At 48.3% G+C, this 19,848-nt stretch overlaps 1 protein-coding gene across 4 annotated transcripts in view; it reads right to left on the minus strand.

Annotated features, from left to right (window-relative positions):
- Window positions 1-293: 293 nt before the first annotated feature.
- Window positions 294-19,848, minus strand: part of LOC141925901 (mitogen-activated protein kinase kinase kinase 3-like) — an 84,397-nt gene continuing 64,842 nt past the window's right edge. For all 4 annotated transcript variants that reach the window (XM_074830786.1, XM_074830795.1, XM_074830776.1 and 1 more), the window contains 10 exons: window positions 18,118-18,251; window positions 15,265-15,338; window positions 13,126-13,193; window positions 11,097-11,189; window positions 9,888-10,082; window positions 8,315-8,463; window positions 7,576-7,707; window positions 4,841-4,970; window positions 4,059-4,236; window positions 294-3,067 (listed from right to left, as the gene is read on the minus strand). In XM_074830786.1, coding sequence (XP_074686887.1) covers window positions 2,839-3,067; window positions 4,059-4,236; window positions 4,841-4,970; window positions 7,576-7,707; window positions 8,315-8,463; window positions 9,888-10,082; window positions 11,097-11,189; window positions 13,126-13,193; window positions 15,265-15,338; window positions 18,118-18,251 — 1,382 coding nt within the window. In that variant the 3' untranslated portion in view covers window positions 294-2,838. The remainder of the gene's footprint in view (window positions 3,068-4,058; window positions 4,237-4,840; window positions 4,971-7,575; window positions 7,708-8,314; window positions 8,464-9,887; window positions 10,083-11,096; window positions 11,190-13,125; window positions 13,194-15,264; window positions 15,339-18,117; window positions 18,252-19,848) is intronic.

The following is a 19,848-nucleotide window of genomic DNA, read 5'->3' on the forward strand; positions in this document are numbered from 1 at the left end:
GAGAACTGCACAGGCTTGTTATTTCGAGTGAACCCCCCGAACCATCAGCTCCATCCCTGCCTTGTCACCCACCCCGGCCCCGCTGCCACCCGGGGCGGTCACACCAGGAGGCACCGTGTGCCCATCACCGCTCCTTGCACAGCTGCTGCCAGCTGGGATGTGTCCTACTGGGAAGGGACTATACTGGTGTGCAGGGGACAGGCGATGTCCCACTCCAGCCTCCCCCCCAGAGAAAATAATTTCTCGATGGATACATGACGATGCGGCGCGCAAGGGAAAGCCACCAAGCCCACTACAGGCAAAATAAAATAAAATTTAAAAAAAAAACCCGACCAACAAACAAAAAACAACTTTACATGGCATAATATTACATTCTCTTTTCCTAGTTTCATTCTGTACATCGGAACACTGCAAGGGTTTTAAAAAATAAAAAGGCAAAGGCACCTGAGGAGTGAGTCGCACACGCACACGTGCACACACACGTATGCACACACACACACACATGAGCCACATCCATCCACAGGAGGATTTAGGTGGTTTGAGGGCCCTGGGAGTGTGTTGGGGCAGCCCCAGCCCAGGGGGACCAGAAATCCTGGTTTGCTCTCAAGGCTTTGGAAAGAAGAAAAACACTCACCCACCACTGAAGGGCTGAGAAAATCAAAACCAAACAGATTCAATGAAAGAGGAGAAACAGCTTAAAAATGTGGGCCTTTTTTTTTTTTTAGCTTTGGTAAAAACACACTTTGTTACCCTCTTCTGACAAAACCCTTCCCAGCCAACACTGATTTTTTTTTTCTTGTATTTTTTTCCATCCATCCCACATGACTGAACAGACTGATGGATTTGGTCCTATTCACAGAATAAAATTCTTCATTCACCCTTGGAGAAAGGAGACGACTTCAGGCCCCCTCCCAGAGGAGAGCTGCCCATCACTGCCATGGGCAACTGGCACAAACCCCTGGTGCTGCCCTGTCGCAGCCCCAGAGCTTCACTGGAGCCCAACCTGGGTAATAACTGGCCTCTGCAGCTTTGCAGGCAAATTTCTAAGGAATAGTGTCGCCCTGACACTACCAGTGTTGTGGGGTTTTTTTAAACCAAAATAACTCCAATTTTTGCTTCTCTTTCAGAGCTGTGGACAAGGAAATGCTCCCACTGCCACACCAGCAGTGCAAAGTCTTGATCTCTTCCACGTGACAGAATTTGAGGATGTGTGAAGTCACACAAACAACCAATTTTTCAATTTCCTCTTCAGTCCAAGCAACATTTTTTACTTTCAATTAAAAACAATATTAAAATAAACTGGTGTTTGACACACTGGCCTGAACATAGCAACTTCCCAGTAACTGCGTATTTAAAGTCTTTGCTGAGCCAGGTAGAAATAGCTAATGCAGCAGGGAAGGGGCAGGTGGGATGGTGCAAATTTGTCCAAAATAACCAAGATCTGATTAATTCATTAGCTTCCAGGGATTCGGTGCATGCTCTGTGCCCAGGTTTTCCAGCAGGGTAGTGCTGGTCAAAGAGGCTGTAGCCCAGTTCAGCTTTCATCTGGCCCATTTCCTCCTACAACTTGAAATATACTGCGGGAAGAAATCTGCCTCCAGCTGCCCTCGACTGACACAGCTCTGCTCTCCTGGTCTGAAGCTTCACGGTCCTGCAGCTGCTCCCTTGGGCACCACCGTGAAGGTGATGTCCCCCTTCCCTGCACCCAGGGCTGGTCCCAGAAGGCATGGAGGAGAATGCACCCAGCCTTTGGCAGCCCAGATCTGCAGGTGTCAGTCCTCTCTGCCTAATTTTAGGCACCCATGTGGGTTTTACAGGGACTCACTGGGCTCTTCCTGCAGCTCTGCTTCCAAAACACGTTGGCATCCCTCCAGCCCCAGCGTAGCAGCACAGGCACGGGTTAGCAGGGCTGCGGCCATGAGCAGAGAGCTGCCCTCGCCAAGATCCCACCTCAACCCTGATGGTTCCCAGCATGAACTGGCTGGTGCTCAGCCCTGCCCACTGCAGGCATCGACAGCATTTAAACATCCCTCCATACAGCCCATGGCAGAGGTCCCAGGTATCCATCCATGGGTGTACCCCGCAGAGACCTCCTACACCCCGAAAAGACCCCTTCTTCCAAGACTTGCTCACACACACATGCACACACGCACATGCACAAAGGCAAAGTCAACACGGCCGCTGCATCATCACACCCGACTCCATGCTTTGTGCTGAGTCGAGCATCACTCCTTGATTGTAACCGCTTAAGGCACAGAACAGTATTAAATGCCGCCCCACTGGAGACGCCGGCTGGTCCCATGACCTCCAGGAGGGTTCGGTCCCCTTGTGAACGGGGACGCTTGGGTCCCCCCGACTCTGTGGTCTGAGGATGATCTCCTCCGGCTTGGCTGAAGTCCCTGTCTGTTCCTCTGCAAAAGGTGGTGATCGCCACTGAGCATCTTATTCCTCCACTGGTCCCAGGGACGCTGCCAGTGTCACTGTCGTGCTGGGGGGAGGACAGATCCCATTTGCTGCGCTTTTCCCAAGAGATAAGTAACACGGCGAGGGGGGACGACCCCAGTATTGCTGGCGGCAAGGAGGTTACTTGGTCCAAGGCTAGCACCCGCACAGTCCAGGAAATCCCTCGCTCCGAATTCCCGGTGCCAACAGTCCCGAGCGCAGCTTGGAAATCCAACAACGTGGCGGGTGCCGAGCCAGCAATGAGCAAGAAGGGACCTGCGGGGGCCACTGCCAGGACGGCCCAGGGCAGAGGTCTGAACCGCAGAGCGCAAAAGGCCGCGGGTCTGGCGGCCGCCCCCCTCCCACCGGCGTTTCCCCATCCCCGCTGCCAGGGGCTCAGAGCCCGCAGTTGACGAAGGGGTGCCTCAGCAGATCTTCAGCCGTTGGCCTCCGCTTCTCCTCCACGAAGATCTGCTTGAGGAAGTTGCGGCAGGAGTTCGAGACGCCATCGGGGAGCTGGGGGTTGGTCGGCTGGGTGGCAATTTTAAAAATAGCCGCCATGGCTTCAAACTCTGCCCATGGCGGCTTCTCCGTTAACATCTCCACCACGGTGCAGGCCACGCTCCTGCAACAATGCCAAGCACACAGGGGTGAGACAGCGGGTAAGGGACCGGGGTGGTGGCTGTGCATTTGAAGTCTAATCGACTCTAGGATTGTGCCTGCCTGAAACGGACTGCGCAGGAAGCAAACCCGCATCAGAGATGGGCGCACGTCTCTGGTGCTCATGGCCCCCTGAAGCTCACTGTTTACACAGGTCCTTGGCACTGGGCTCTCCACCCCACTAGCGGAAGTGAACTTGCAAGCCTTGCCCTAAAGCTGGTGGCTTTTCTGCCTACATTATCTGTCAGATATTAAGTTTCATAAAAGTGTGAGAGAGCTTATCGGAGCATTCCCTGAAGGGAAACACAGGTACAAGTTTAGACACCACAGTTTCAGCAATAGCACATAGTTCCCCAGGAAGCTGAGCCAGAATGAAACACGTTTGCCTACATCCAACTTCATCTCCAATGTGCACCCGAGGAGGAGCAAGTCAGATGAGCAGCAAAGAGCCTAAGAGGTTTCTCTGTGCTTGTTGAGGAGTCCTTGTCTCAGCAGGGACCCCCTCTGCCATCTCCATTCATAGCTGCTCCTAACGAATTGAACCACACTTCCCTCCCATCAGCCAGAGCAGGGTTCTGTTGGAGGAACTAGTTTTTGTTGACCCTACTTGCTTGGGCACCCAACAGAAAGCACACTAAGAAGACAGGGTTTTCTCCTCATTTATTGCTTTCCAGAATTAAAGAGAAGCTACGGGGTGGAGCTGCACATAACCCTCACACATAATAAGAGCTTCCAAAAGCAAGCTGTGATTCTGAGTGCTCCTGTTTTGGGACCTTCAGCTACAACGTGCTCCCTCTAGGTATCTGCATAATTGATCTTAACATTCAGCTCCTATTTCCATCCTTGGAACTGCTTTGTCTTCCATCTACTAGCTATACCTGTTGTTCCCATTACAACTTCCCAAGGGGATTGTTTGATTTAAGCAGCAGTGGTGGGGTTTCTACTGTATTCCTTACCACACATCAGCTTTCCTTCCGTAGCCCTCTCCACTGATAACCTCTGGGCTCATCCAGTATGGTGTTCCCGTGACAGATTTAATCCCCGTTCCAGACATGCAGATAGTCTGGATGCGTTTGCTGGCCCCAAAATCTCCAAGTTTCACATTTCCAGCAGAATCTCTCAAAATATTGGCACCTGGGGTGAAAAGCAAAAACAAAAACCCCAAGAGATGAAGCAGCAACTTGAAGTGGCTACAGTGAGGACAGCAGGAAGGACACAGGCAAGGAGACAGACATGAGAGAGCCCAAAGGGCCTTGGTGGGGCTGGACTTGGCATTATGTAAAATCCTTCTCTCCTAAGGCAGCTGCTTTCTGAGAGGGTTGACTCCCACCGGCATCTCCTCACTCAGCAGGTTTCCCAAGAGTGAGCAATGAACGGGAGACAACAGATCATCCTCCCCACCCACAGAGAGCAGAACAGAGCCTCAGATCTCTGAATGCCAGGTCCTCTCAATTCTTGGGTGTGTTACACCAGGTTTTCAGATGTGTAAGGGCAGTTAACAATAATCCCTCTCAAGAGTACTTAATCTGGGCTTCCCAAGCACAAAGATAGCACAAGATTTTGGTTTCAGCTGCTTGTTCAAGATTCTCATAGTTCAAGTTGGTGAAGGCCAGGGGTAAAAATACTTTAAATACCAGATCCCAGCACCGTGGTTGCACAGTGGTTTACAGTGGGGCAGGGGGAGGTTGGGTTGAACAAATCCGAGCAAGCAAGAAGCCCCTCTGTATTATCTACTCACCTTTAATGTCTCTGTGGACAATCATATTGCTGTGTAAGTAGAAGACTCCCTGCAGGATCTGCCTGGTGTACTTCCGTGTGACGTTCTCAGTCAGAGCACCATAAGCTTTTAACTGATCCTTTATTGAGCCCTGTTGCAAAGAAGCAACACACATCAACTACAAGGACCAGCAGAACCATCATGTCACAGTGGCTTTTTAAACTTTCCTGACCACTCTATCTTCCAGCTCAAAACCCCCCCACTCTTCTGTAGAAACAGCAAGATAAAAATCCACTAAGTGCTTAATGGAGCAAAGGCGTCCCAAATCCCAGTGGAGAAAAAGGTACCACCAGAGCTACCTTCTGCCAACACGACAGATCTTTTTCCCCCTCTAGTGGCTGGACGTCACCAATAGCTCATGGAGAAGGACCAAACTGATCAGCAGTTACAACTCAAGTGAGAGGATCAACTCCACTCGTTCTTCAAGCTGATAAATCAGTCTTCTATGAAGCCTGCCCCCACAACTTCTCACAGCAAGGAGTACACACTGCCATGAGGCAGACAGAGTCATGAGGGGCATGATCAGCCCCACATGGGACTGATTCAGTAAGACCACCCAGGGTAGACAATTTGCAAGTACTTGAATTTCTGACCCAGGCATGCAGGCTCTGACTGGTTTGATTTTATTGATCAAAGAGGAAAGGAAGCAGGGGTGCAGACATCTATCATCTGCAAGAGGTTAACCCCCCTTGGTTTTAGCTATATTTTCTGTCCAATTGGAACGAACCAGAGGTAGACTTTGGGTTCAGTCAGAGAGGACACACCCAGCTCTACCTCCAGAATTCAAGTTATCTGGAAAGCAGGAGGGGAAACTCATCCAGTTTCTGCCCGTCCTGCAGCTCTGGGGTTGATCCAAGATTGCCATAGTCCTTCGATTCTGGAAACAGTGGGCTGCTCTGCTCCAAGTCAGTCAGTCAAACTTTATCAGCTTTTCCACATCCACCCACCTCTGCTGTTGCTCTGCCCAGCTACTGTTTTGGCCTTCTTTTGAGGCTGGTGGTGATCCTGTAGATGGGCCTCTCCTTTCCCTTTCACACTGCTGCTGAAGTAACCCAAGATGCTCTGAAATTACCCCCTCGTACAACTTGTAGGCAGGGTATGTTCCCTCACCCACAACTAAACAAGCTTTCTTATCCTGGTCTCCCTCATGCTGCTGGGGGGACATCAAACAAGAAGGGGAAATGGGGTTTTTAAGGCCTGTGGTCAAATAGACCATTCTGTTTTCCAAGCATAAATTCAAAAAACTTGTTTATGGGCAGGGCAGGACAGAAAATACAGAGTCAGCTATTTAATGGGGGCAATCATAGGAATGCCAGGTGCCAGTGCACCCAAGCTTGGCCCCATGAAGCTTTTGCCAAGCTGGCTGTGATAAATCAGAAGCTTGACCAGATCCAGCACTGCAGAGCTGTTGTCCTGCAAGGTCTGGGAACTCATTCACTTCCACTGGCCTTGGAAACCAAAGCCCTGAGCTGCTTTTGTGAAATGAGCCGTTGTTGCAGCACAAAAGTCAATCTGTATTTGGTCAGAGCTCTGGTTTATCACTAAAAAAAACAAACACTCAACTTCCAGCCCTTCTGGACACTGCCCCAGCATCAAATGTTGGTTTCCTGGCTGCTAACAAACATCAGCACACTGCAGAATAAGCAGCAGAGGGACTGCTGAAACTCCCGGGTCCATGCCTCGTGGTAAGGCCTGAAAGTGAGATGCCTGCCCACAGGGAGACAGGGAGGACAGGGCATGGAAGAGACTCAAACGTGTGGAAGTCCACCTGATTACTCACGTGCAAGATGCATTAGGGGAGTTTCTAGCACGTTTACTAATGACCAAAATTATTTGTGACGAGATGACTTAATAGTCCCTTCTGACCTTACAAATCTCTGTATAAACAAGGGTTTATTCTCCCACACTCTGGGGAATTAATCCAGCTGGACAGGCGGCACTTAGGAGAACAGATCCTCCAGCAATGTAAATAGTGTTATGCTGGTTTATACCAACCAATGACTTTGTCTAAATGGCTGATGTCATTCACATGCTCGCAAACAGAGAAAAAAATGTTCAACTAATCTGCACATACTCCAACCCCTGCTTAGACTCCCTCTAAGCTTTCTGATCTTCTTTTTCCCTAGGGCTATTTCATCCCATATCAGCAAAGTCACAAACTGAAGCCACTCCTGCATGAGAGGATAATGCTACCAACAAAAATTTCTGTCCTGAACAGGAGACTTACAAGTGAGTAACACTGTTTTTAATACACACGTGCTGAAAGCCATAAATAATTGGTGACAGCTGTGGGTGGACAGTTGTACTATTAGCTTTTCCTGCAGGGATTTGCAATAAATACTTAAGGATAGGCTCAAGCCACAGTGTTTGGAGCCAGATCTGGATCATGTCCTACATTCACCAAGTTCAGATTCCAGACTGGGAACACACCCTGCTCCAGGATTCAAACCTAAAACCTGCCTTCAAGGCTTTTGATTTCACCCAGCGCCATGTTGTGGGGCTTCACCATGACATCTGACTCACAACCTAAGCTTTCCCCAGCCTTAGGAATGCATCCACTGTTTTGGTTTGGCTCATTAGATACAGAGCAGCTCAGCTGAACAGCTTAACTCCAGATCCAAATTTCACCAAACTCCAGGGCAGTCTAAATCTGTTCTCTGTCGCTCAGGATAATCTTTAGCACGAACTGCACTTACCCCTGGCATGTATTCAACAAAGATAGACAGTTTCTTCTCCTCAGGATCGCGCAAGCACCCATAGTACTGCACTATCCTGTCATGGCGGAGAGTCTTCAACAGTTGAATCTCACATTCTAAGGCGTTCACCTCCTGCAACAAAACAGACATACTGTGTGATGAAAGGGAATGGTTACTCTGAGAATACTATCCAAATATTAGTCCATGGTGAGCATTCTTTTCATAGCACCTGTGAAACTGCCCATGAGGACATCAGCAACATAAGGCTCAGAAATGAGGAGCATGGCCCTAAGAAAAAGGTAAGGAGAAAGACAGATGGGATACACAAGGGCTTGTCTTTGAGACAGGTTTACTTATTATTATTGCTTGTGCTCAAGGAGTTTTTCTGGAAAGGTGTGAATGAAGACACCAGCAAAGCTAATGCAGCACCCAGAGTAGGAAGAAGGTGAAGGGAGCAAGAAGGCCGAAACTAAGGAAGAGCAAGACAGACCTGCAAGAGACGATATCTGAGACACAGCAGACCAACATGACCAAAGAACTAGGAGGCAGAGAAGTCACCAGAGCATGCTGACTAGTGCCACAAGCCATCTGGGATCGCTCTGAAGAGAGCAAACAACACATATTGTCTCCACACACTGCCTTCCATCACAGACACAGACCCCTCTGCTACCTCCACCTGCAGCCTCTAGCCCAGGATTCCCCAACGTGCTGCAGGACAACGTCCTGCCCTTGTACTCACTTTACTTGTCTCTTGACTGTCAGGGTCGAAAGGCACCTGCTTCACTGACAGTTCCCGGCCAGTGTCAGCATCGTAGCAGAGATAAACTTCCCCAAAAGCTCCTCTTCCAAGCAGCTTCCCCAGCCTCCAGTTCACAGGTGCCTGCAGAGCTATATGAGAGAGGAGAGGGTTGAGAGAAGAGCACAGCAAGAAGATTTCAGCATCAGGGTCCATCTGCCCTTACAAAGTGCAAATCAGGCTTGCAATAATGCTACTGGTAGGGGAGGATGTCTCCCAGTCTGCATGAGTATAAAGCAGAAACAAGTCCCAGAATCATAGAATCATAGACTGGTTTGGGTTGAAGGAACCTTAAAGATCAGCCAGTTCCAAACCCCCTGCCATGGGCAGGGACACCTTCCACTAGACCAGGTTGCTCAAAGCCCTGTCCAACCTGGCCTTGAACACTTCCAGAGAGGGGGCAGCCACAACCTCTCTGGGCAACCTGTGCCAGTGTCTCACCACCCTCACAGTAAAGAATTTCTTCCTTATATCTAATCTAAATCTACCCTCTTTCAGTTTAAAACCGTTACCTCTCATCCTATCACCACACTCCCTGATAAAGAGTCCCTCCCCATCTTTAAGTACTGGAAGGCCACTATAAGGTCTCCCCGCAGCCTTTTCTTCTCCAGGCTGAACAACCCCAATTCTCTCAGCCTCTTCTCATAAGGGAGGTGCTCCAGCCCCCTGATCAGCTTTGTGGCTCCTCTGGACCCACTCAAGCAGGTCCATGTCCTTCTTATGTTGGGGGCCCCAGAGCTGGACACAGCACTCCAGGTGGGGTCTCATGAGAGCAGAGTAGAGGGGGAGAATCACCTCCCTCGACCTGCTGACCACACTTCTCTTGAGGCAGCCCAGGATATGGTTGGCTTTCTGGGCTGCAAGCACCAGAGTCACATTTCTTTAAGAGTCCTTCCTCCAAAAGCTGCTTTCTTAGCCAATGTTGGACTTTTTGTCCTCTGCTATAGGACTAGTTAGCAGGGTACAGCATGGCTGAACGACAACCCAGGCAGGAACCAGTAAAGAGTTTTATCTCACTGGTCATTTCGAGGTTATTATCCATCACTAAACAGGCCCAGAATGCACCAATTTCTATAACATGGCCAGTCTTGCAATACCAGAGCAGCCTGCAATACCATCTTTGAGTTCTGGGGTGATAGCAATGTAAGCCAAGGAATGGAGACTCTGGACACATTTTCTCCCACATCTCAAGTCTCCTGGAAGCTTCTGCTGCGTGAGCAAACTGACAGTCCAACACAGACGCAATTTTCTGCAACTCAGCAAGTGATGAACACCAGCTGACCCCACACACGCTCTCAGCTCCAGGCCAAGGTAAGATATAGTGTGTTGTATTAAATCTTCCTCACTGAGACATAAGCTAGCACAGTGTGCCTCATGTTGGGGGTGGAATCAAAGTGCATTCACACATGGTTAGCTTAGTTAATGCCCAGTAACTCAGCAGGTCACGGCAACTTAATTTTGTGTCGAGACCTGGATGTACTGAGACCTCAGACACCGGTGGCTTTGATTCACTTACAGTTCCTAGCTTTTGTGGGGGAGGTGCTGAAGACCTGTAGACCTTTTTCACAATTGTTCCACCATTTGGGCCTGTACTCATCGTACTGCAAGGTGCTGAGCTTGCTGTCCCCATTAAAGCTCTTGGTTCGGCTAGAAGGGACAAGCTGAAACAGGTTCTCCTGTGGGAAGTAACTCCTGGGGAAAGTTCTCCGGCCTGTAGGAGAAAAGGGGAAGAGTTACGGCAAGAACGCACACACCAGCTTGGATCTACCTATCATCACCTCCTCACGTTGCTGCCCAAATCCAGTGATGCACCTCTTCAAATTAAACAAAACAAGTTTAATGAAACTGAAGCAAAGCCCTGTGAACATTTTTAATTCAATTGAAGAGCTGTTAACAGCAAGCATTACATCTAATGCAGATGTTTCCAGAGGGTTATGCAACAGTTTAACTACATTAGGACTTTTGTTGGTGGTTACTCACAGTTAAACTCTGAACAGGCAGGGATTTACACTGCAAATTATCCCTGCCATCCCCTAAATCCACAATATAAATGATCATGCAAACAATGCCAGATCTCGTAATTGCTTTCACAAGGGTGGTGTCAGTGAAAGGTGAAGTTCATTCTGGAAGGTTCAATATGTTGTCTGCATGCCCTCAGTATTTTTTTTCCAAGGGAATTTGATTCTTATTCAGTTTTGCCTCCCACCACTTGCAGTCTTATACAGTGAAAGAAGAAGCAGTAAGAAGGTCATGAAGTGGTCCCCAAAGCTCAGAGCTCACCAGCTTAACACAGAGATGTGAACAGATACTGGTACCCTGAAATTGCTAGGGGATTTCCTACAGCTCTGTGAGAAACCTGCTGTAAAGGTCACAAACCAGCATCCTCAAAAGAAAGCAATTTAGGGGAACAGAAAGGCTAATATTGCCAGGGATGAGAAATGCCAATCATCCATGTGGTTAAGTTAAAACAACCAGTGTAAGCAGAGGAGGAGCTGAGCAATGACTTTCATACACGCTGTAGATGCCCAGCACTTTCCAAGAGCAGATCCGCAAGGTCTCACAGAGGATGCTCTTCAGAATACACAAGTGAATCCCAAATTAGTTGGTGGTTCTCCCTTTATTAGAAACCTCTCCTTCTCACGTCTCTCCAGTCCTAAGAATTGTCACAAGCCATGGAGATCCTGGACTGAGCACCTCCCACCCCGATCCTCCATCGTTTTCTTACCATCACTGTAGTCCTTGCGACTTTGGGAGAGGTGGTACTGCCTCGGGAAGGTCCCACCTTTCCCAAACCTCTCACAGAACGGGATGTCAAAATCTGACAGGAGGGAAGAAGACACAGTATAAATGCCCAGAGTGCTTCTTATGGGAAAGCGTTCTGGTCTTCACACTGAATTACAGGCAAGAATGAGGTGACAAGCTGTTCGTGAACACAATCATACATTCCCCAAGGCTCACTCTGAAATCTGTCTAGTCATGCACTCTTTAGTCAAAAATAAGTGTTAGACACACTGGTCTTGGTACCCTAAAAGCAAAGAGGCTTAACTGCTGACTTTATGGATCCTGGCCCACACTGTTCAAATACAAGGCAGGGGATTAACATAGACCATGCCTGGTTTCCACGGCAGAGCACTAAACATGTTATTTGCACATGGAAAATGCTAAAATTAGTGTGGAAACAGAACTACCAGCCAGGGTCAGGCCCAGATCCATCTACTGCAAAACCTCTGCTCTGGTATCAGCTATTTCTAGGGAAATGTAAAAAAACAGCACTTGGCTAACACTGGGTGATCTCTCCCCTTTTTCTTCTCAGATACAATTCCTGACCTCTGAAAGCCAGAGACCAATTTATACCACCAGAGCTCCAAACTTTTATATTTATTTTGATTAAATGCTAGAAAGATAGACTTAGAATATACAGAAGGGATTAAAGACTATCAGAGTTTAGATTAGAGTGAGATTATGAAAGAGATGGATGGACATGTGAGATAAGGACATATTTTTTTAATAAAAAACACAGCACAGGAAGCCATTGCTGGTAGCACTGAATAATTTGAGATTAAAATATCTGCCATTTCCCCCCTCCCCCCCATCTTTCACCTCCTGTTTTTCCTCCATCCAACTCTAATGACACAGTCCGTTCTGATTGTTTGTTTGTCTTAGCCTGGGGCCAGCAGCCGCTCCTTGGAGACCGCTCCTGGCCTCTGCTGTACTTCAGCATGATTTCCCCATTACAGCAGCGCGCAAGAGGAGCACATAATGGCTGAAATATGGTCAGCAAGAAAAGCAACAAGGACAGGTCAGGAGGTTCTCAGTGAGCCACGTGTGAGCAACGATGCTGAGTGGTGTCTCAAACCAAAATGCCTCCCCTACCACTAGGGATGTATTAAAACCTTCAGCAACGTGGACTGACCGCAGCTTCATCTCTACAGTTCAATCTAGAAATCCTGCCTCAGGCCAGAAATGAGTTATCATGCCACAGGCTGACTGCCATTTGCTCATTTTTAATAGTGAAAGTCATTACAATATTACAGAGTTTCCATGATTTAACCAGCTGGATGTTTATAAGTGATTAAGCAGTAACCGATGATCCTTGCAAGTTACCAATACACTTTCTTTAACAGCATTTGCAGTATTACAGATTATTATTAATGCAAGTGGAAGAGGTATAACTCCCTAGAGAGTCTGGGACTTGGGTTTTGCTATGTAGGAAGTTGGGATCCTGAAAGTGCAACGCACGGTACTAACAGAGACGAAATATGATCCCACAAGGTTGTTTCCAGCTTGTCAGTACCTCACAGTTGTCTCCAAATACAACAGCAAGGTCCCCTCAGCAACTTCTATCAACACAGAACTCATCTCTGATCTTTCAACAGCTTTACTTGCTCGCATCCATTTATTTCAGGGCCCTTGCTACCCAGTTTGGACTGTTGTTGCTGTAAATTGATTTCCAAACCAGGCCCAAAGGTTCTTCAAGTATTACTGCCACTGTTGCTGCAGAGCCAAGAAGGTTTAATGACGACAAGAGCAGCCCTGCCTGTGTTTGATGCTCTGGACCTTTTGATTTTAGAGAACATTCATGTTTGATCATTGCAGGGTCATTTCTGAAGTGTAACCTGAGCGATGGAGTGGGTTTACTTGATTGTTTGTAATTGCTTTTCGTGCAGTGTCATCTCTCTAATAGCCTTTATCCAGTCTCTTTACTACATGCTTTTTATACTTTTAAGTGAATGCAAACTTCCAAGAGTGCTTACCCATGCAGTCAAGACTGTCTTTGGGATGGGTCTTCCTTCCAGGAACAGGGGTTTGGGTAAAGGGAGGGCTGCAAAGGGATGAAACAAAAAAAAAAGGATAGACTTTATTATATCAGAAAGGCTATGGAATGAATTAGGAAGTGATTACATACAGAAATGACAGGCTATACCACAAGATGCACTGATCAGACCAGTCTACCCAAATGAGCTCCCATCCTCAAGCTGCACAGGAATGAAGATTGGTTTTTTGCTGGATTGCAGCTTGTTCCTGTGGCAAACAAAAGGGATTCTGCAAAAAACAGAGTCACCAGGCTGAAACGAAGCAGCCAAAGACCGTAACACCTATGCACAAGACAGCACAGGAGGAGGGCTACAGATTTCCCTCAACATCAAGTGTTCAGCTGTGCAACTCTGCTTTCACAGAATCGCAGAATCATCTAGGTTGGAAAAGACCTTGAAGATCACCTAGTCCAACCATTAACCTAACAATGAACATTGCTTAGTTGCTGCAGATGTACACACTGGAGTCCTTCAGTCACGCTTGATTCATGTAGGTCTCCCCTCTGCAAAATCATGCAAGAGGGGCTGTACCATCACTGGGCACACACACCCTCCCAGAAGACCAGAAGGGAGAGTGTGGGATTGGTGCTTCAAGGCTCAAGGTCTTTAAACTACATTGAGAGGATGATAAAGCACTGCAAGGGGATCTCAGCAATCCTAATTTCACCCCAGCCTCTCTAGGGGCCAACAGGGTGATCTGGACTGGTTGTTTTTCCTCTCTCCCTTTTAATAAAATGGGCATAGTAGTAGAAATCTGTTTTGCAAAGTGCTCTAAAATCTACTCATGTCAAAGCTGATCACAGCAGGTTTGCTACAGCGAAGCAGAATTTGTTGTGTTATTTCTTAGCATCAGACTGGTCACCATGCCTGGTGACTAGCTCTGCCCTCTTGAGGCTAATGCCATCTCAAGCAATTGGCTGCAAGGGCTCAGCTACATCTTTGCAGGAATAGCTGTACTTACTCCTCTTTCTGCCTTTGAAGAATATAGCCTTCCTCATGCTTTTTCAAGCTCCCAGACCCCATGACTGAACACAGCTGCCTGCTTCTTTATATGTGAAATCAAGCCGTAGTACCCTCTCACAAACATGCCTAACACTCTTCTCTCAGTTCACAACAAAGTATTACAACCAGGCCGTGTTCCTTCTGTTGTTCTTCCTAGCAAAGTCTGCAAAAGCAAAGCTGGGGCATAGAGGCTGGGACCACAAGGAATCCAGTTTCGATACAGCGGTAACAATGAGCAAATACATCACAGGAAATTATTAAAAGCCACAGAAAGGAAACGGACCTCGATGCTGAGACAAATCCAAAGCGCACAGAGCTGCAAACCTGAAGCACACTACACAATCAAATCAACACAACGCAGACTTGCTGGAACACAGCCTTGGTGCTGTACGGCAAAAGCAACAGGGGAAAAAAAAGAAAATCTTTTATGCAGAGGGAAAAAAAAATATATATATTGCTTCCCAAAAGGACACTGTGTCTTATACACAGCCTACCATGCACAGCAGTAAACATACGGTTGCTGTGCACGTGTGAGCTTGGACCAACCAGCCGCACCAACTATTGAACTGCAGCCTGTGTTAGTACAACGTGTCCTAGTTGCTTCCTGCTGAGAAGCTAAACTTAGTTGTTGCTCATCTGGTGTCCTCAGCACCTTGACTGACACGTCTGTGGCTGCTGGCAGTGCACAGGGGCTGCCAAATTTACAAGTGGTCAGTGGAGAGCAGATAGCGTGCCCAGGGAGGAGGAGGCATGGAAAGGCTAATGGAGTATTGACTGCAGAAAGCCAGAGGGGTAGGAGAGGGATCTGACCAAAGCAGAAAATCTGGGTACAGAAAGCCAGGCTGTCTGCAGATGCCCAGTTACTCTGTCCAGCTCAGATTACTGAAATCCAAATCATACCATCACACAGATGTCTGTGCTGAGATATGGCTTTTAGCACTCAGGATAAATTTGGTTTTCTCAGGTACATCCTCATCCCAACAGGAACCTCAGGGGATGCCACTGACCCTGCTCCTCTCCTGCTGTGAAGCAGAGGCTGCATTTCAGCTTGTGAACATGGTGACATGCACAACTCACCTGTCCACAGATCTGTCCAGTGACTGGCAGCTCCCAGACAGTGACTCATCAGGGCTGATGAAAGCTTCAAGCATCTGACAGTGAAAGAAAAGGGAAAAAACATAAAACTATGCACTGTAGCTCTTCAAGCTCCGATACTAGCAGACCTCCGCAGGGTCACCAAAGCTCCACTGAAGCCGGCTGATTTACACCAGCTGATGCCAGCACCAGTACAGATGAGATCCAATCTAACAGAAGTTTTCTTCCCAGTGGAAATCCATTTACGGTGCCCCTCTGGATTATAGTTCTTTCCAACTACTATTTGCTAGTAGGGAAATGGAGGCAAAGATAATTAGCACCCTGACGTTCAAAGCATGCTGAGAAGTCAATGAGATTCAAAGTACTCGAAGTATTTGTGAAAAAACAATAATAATAATAAAACCATAAATATCAGGACACAAATGATGTGCCCAAGGCCAAATGGATATTGTGGGCCACAGCCAGGATTGCAGCCCTGGACTCCTGACATCCTGAGCTGCCCTGGCACACAAGACCAGCCTTCCTCTCCAGTGATAAGCAAAGCATCATCAGGGCTTTTTGTTGGAGGAACTGGCTTGGCTCTCACTAGCTCAGTGAGTCAAAAGCTGCATTTGTGTTGCTTCCTGGATGAGACATTGTATGGGAGGGGGTTATTTATAGCTGGTTAGTAACAATAGAGGTTTTGTATCGAGTGGCAAACCTAGGGGCTATGTGCACTTCTACGTGGAACAGAACTTGCTCAGGGCCACGCTATGCTACGTTTGGTACAATGCTTCCTCCTGGCTGCAGACCCACTCTGGACACTCACTAACCTCTACTCCGCAGCCAGCCCCAAGACCAGCTCATTCCTGGGAAAGCTGAACAATGAGGGTTAAACACCACGTGGAGTCACACTTCACTGGCTCCTGGACCCACATCGCTCCTCCTTCCCTCTGTACAGCAACAGCCTCCCCTTCCATGCGCTGCTCCTGCGTTAGACCTCCTCGACCAGTTGTCATAACAGCTCGCATTGTTTTGGCAGAACAGTTCCAACTGGAAAGTGCAATTTTTCTTTGCTTCCCAGTTTTTACCCCAAAGCCTCATCCTTCAAAAAACACTAGCCAAAGAGGAGCAAGAGCTCTGCTAGACCCCACTCCCCACCTCTGCCAGCCACACCAGGTCTCTCCCAGCAGTTAAAACAATGCTGAAACAGATACACTTCTCAAAAGCATAAAATTGGGAATCCAAGCAGGCTCCATACTCAACTTCTGTTCATCTGCCAAGCTGATCTCAAGGCAAAGACCACAGTTACATCACAGGCTTGCACAGGGGCATCCCCCAACAGGCAGCAAGCACCAGCTTGTAAGTGGTTTTCTATGAGGCACATATGGAAGCTGCAGCACAAGGACATTCTGAGGGCAAAGCCCATATGGGGAAAAGCATGGCTGCTCAAGGAGGAGAGAAAAAAAAACAACCCACATCCCCAAATTCCCTTTCTCCTACATTTAATTTGCCAGAGAAGGGCAGCAGGCCACCCACAGCGTGATCCTGGGGAAAAGCGAGGAGAGCATCTGGGAACCTTCATCAGGAGCAGGCTCAGAGCTCAGCTAGCGCTAACGGAGCTCCAGTAACAGCCAGTGGAGCTGCGCTGATTTACACCCAAGGGGGAGTTCATGGGGACCCTCCCCCTGCACACACACACACTTTGTCTTAATCCTACTAAACGTGTTTGGAAGGCATGTGAAAACAATAGAAAGCCAACTTTTGGCTGCAAGGAGCACAAGATACATCTGCGCTCTGACGCTGCCAAGACTCACCCGGAGTGACTTCTTATTTTATTAATGGCTATATAATAAACCGTTGAAAACACAACTTTGCCATGGAAACACTGGCACAGCCTGAACACAAAAGCAGAGCTAGTGGGTGCTATTTGAGTGTAGAAAATGCATGTCTCCTCAGGCAAGATCCTTGGGGGCCGTCACAGCAGCCTGTGGAGTGAGCTTAGTGCCTTCCAGATGTCCCTCCATGTCCCTCCTGCACAGTCAGCCCTCCTGCAAACTGTGGATCCCGGTCCTGCCCTTCCAAGAGCTTTGAAAGAATGAATTGTGTGCCCAGACAGCCCCGGTGACTTCACAGGGCCTATATTAAGCTCTTCAGAGCTATAGTTTGAGCAGAGATGCAAATGGAGAGGGAGGCGTAAGCTGCTTCTGCTCTGGTCCCTCGACACTGCAGAGCTTCCCCCATCGTGGGTACCAAATTGACTGGAGGAAGAGGTATTGCTCACCACTGCTGAAGAACTAGCTGCTTTTTTATTGCTGAGGAATTAGAATATACAAACTACTTATTAAGACAGGAAAAAAAAAATATGGGGGAGGGACAGAGAGACAAAACCATAGAGAGAAGCTGTGGGCAGAGCCAAGAACTGTAACTGGAGCTCAGGCAGAAACAGCACACGGGAAGCAGTGAGAGCTGCTGACATCCCCAGGCTGTTGCAACCGCAGGCAATCAGTTGTTTGGCACACTCCCTTGTGGTCCCTGGTATCTGGGAAGGCTGCGGCCACGAGGGCCCGGCAGCTGGCGTGCACGTGTGTCCCAGATCTATGCTCCTCCAGAGCTACCTGATGTTCCCGAGCATGCTGCCATCACCACTGTAGCTGGCTCTTAGGGTTCCTGGAAATCGGACCTGCTGTTTCTTGAGCATTGCAAGCCCAGGGGCACCCATTCCTGGAAAACGCTGGCCTGAGGCCCATGCACAGGGCCCGCTGGGGATTTAATGGTGGGAATGGCACTCAGGGCACAGCCTCCCCTATGCCTAATGCTGCTCTAGTTTAACTGACATGCCCTGGCCCCACTTACGTTCTGATCCATGGTCTCAGGGATGAACTCGCCCTCACTGTTGATGCTGGTATAGGATCCTTGGCGAGCAATCTGCTGTTGCTCTTCAGGAACGCTGCCCGGGGGTGGAGAGCTCCGGCCAGTGTGCAGAGAGCCTAGGACACAGGAAAGGCATGGGTCAAAGAGAGGACTTGCCACATCCAAATCCTTCCAGAGACGCTGTTCCAGTGATCACGGACCTCCTGGACATGCTGCTGGGTTTGAACTTGTGTGGAAGGGAACAGAGAAGCTAGAGATGTGATACTGTTTATGGATGTCCTACAAAGCTTTTGCAACAGGGACAGTTTGTTACTGTGGGGCCACACAACATTTAGCAAACTTTGGCCTTCAACCTACCCTGAATCCTAAAAGCTGTGCAATGTATCTAGGTGCTGTTGATGACAGCAAAAAAAGGACTTTAGGGTTTTCTTGTGATACAGTCAATCTCAAAGCAAAACACAAACTCCAAACCCACCTTCCCTCTTTGACCTCCAGGCATCTCCTCCCTGGATCACATCACTGCCTTGTTCAGCAATCTGGGAAACAGCCCGAGTGAACTCAGTGCAACATCACTTAAACGCTTCTTATACGGAAAACAGTTTGCACTCAAATACCCATCTTCTTTCCCCCTTCCCTATATGAAAGTAAAGAGGATGGAAAACCAGCCCTCAAATCCATGAACCACCCAGAAGGGAACGACCTGTGGGATCAGCTTGTCACATCTCCTGCCAAGGGAGGGTTTTCTCCCCTGTCTGTAGCCCCAGAGGCTCCACGCCTGCAGCTGGCAGAGCCTCCACACCAGGCAGAGCCACCTGGAAACCCCCAGGGCTTTGCAGTGCATGGTGTGCACCTCGGCACAGATAGCAAGGCTTCTGCAGGCTCCCCCACAGGGCTTGTTTAGCAGAAGAGGGTTTCTATTTTGCACCTGGGAGAGAACTCCACAGCTTCCTTACATAGATGTCCCATTCCTCCCCTTATTCCCCCAAATCAACGCTAACTGATTCCTTGTGCCTTTTCAGGCTTTAGGGAGCATTGCCCTCACTTGGCCCAGATGCACAGGCTTGGCTCTGCTTGTCTTTCTGCAGTCCCTCCCCTCCATCCCTGGGCTGTCATCACTTCATGGTGAGGAATTGTTGACGTAGATCTGTGCTGCTCCATGCTGAAGCTTTAACTGGTCAGCGTTGTGCAATGTGAGCCTTCACACAACACAACAACTTGTTTTTAAGCAGACTTCTAAAAAGTAGACATCCTTGAAGAGTTAGAAAGCACATGGAGATGTGTTTCCTTACACTTTGTATCCCTTTTTGCAGCACTCTTGCCAAATCTTTGGTTCATTGCTACCATTTGGTAACAACATGCCCAGGCTAGGCACAATATTGCAAGAAAAAGGTACTGGGAAGGGGCCTATCCCATCGGGAAAAGTCAACACTGATCAATCAACACAACACTTCTGCCTCTTCTGCATCACAGTTACTGTGTCAGATTGATCTCTGGCATAAATCCATCAGCATGATCAACACTACAAATCCAAGTCCCCACCTTTCACTTAAGCCGATACGCATCAGGAGCTTCTAACCTTAACAGTGTCACACCAGCGTTAAATATCACTGAATCAGGCTTGCTGGATTTATACCAAATACATAGATATCTCTATCCCATGGTATGTCTTCCTCCAGACTCCTTGCTCGGATTGCAAAAATAAAAGTCATATGG

This window comes from Strix aluco, chromosome 1, assembly GCF_031877795.1.
Source record: "Strix aluco isolate bStrAlu1 chromosome 1, bStrAlu1.hap1, whole genome shotgun sequence".
Taxonomy (NCBI): Eukaryota; Metazoa; Chordata; class Aves; order Strigiformes; family Strigidae; genus Strix; species Strix aluco.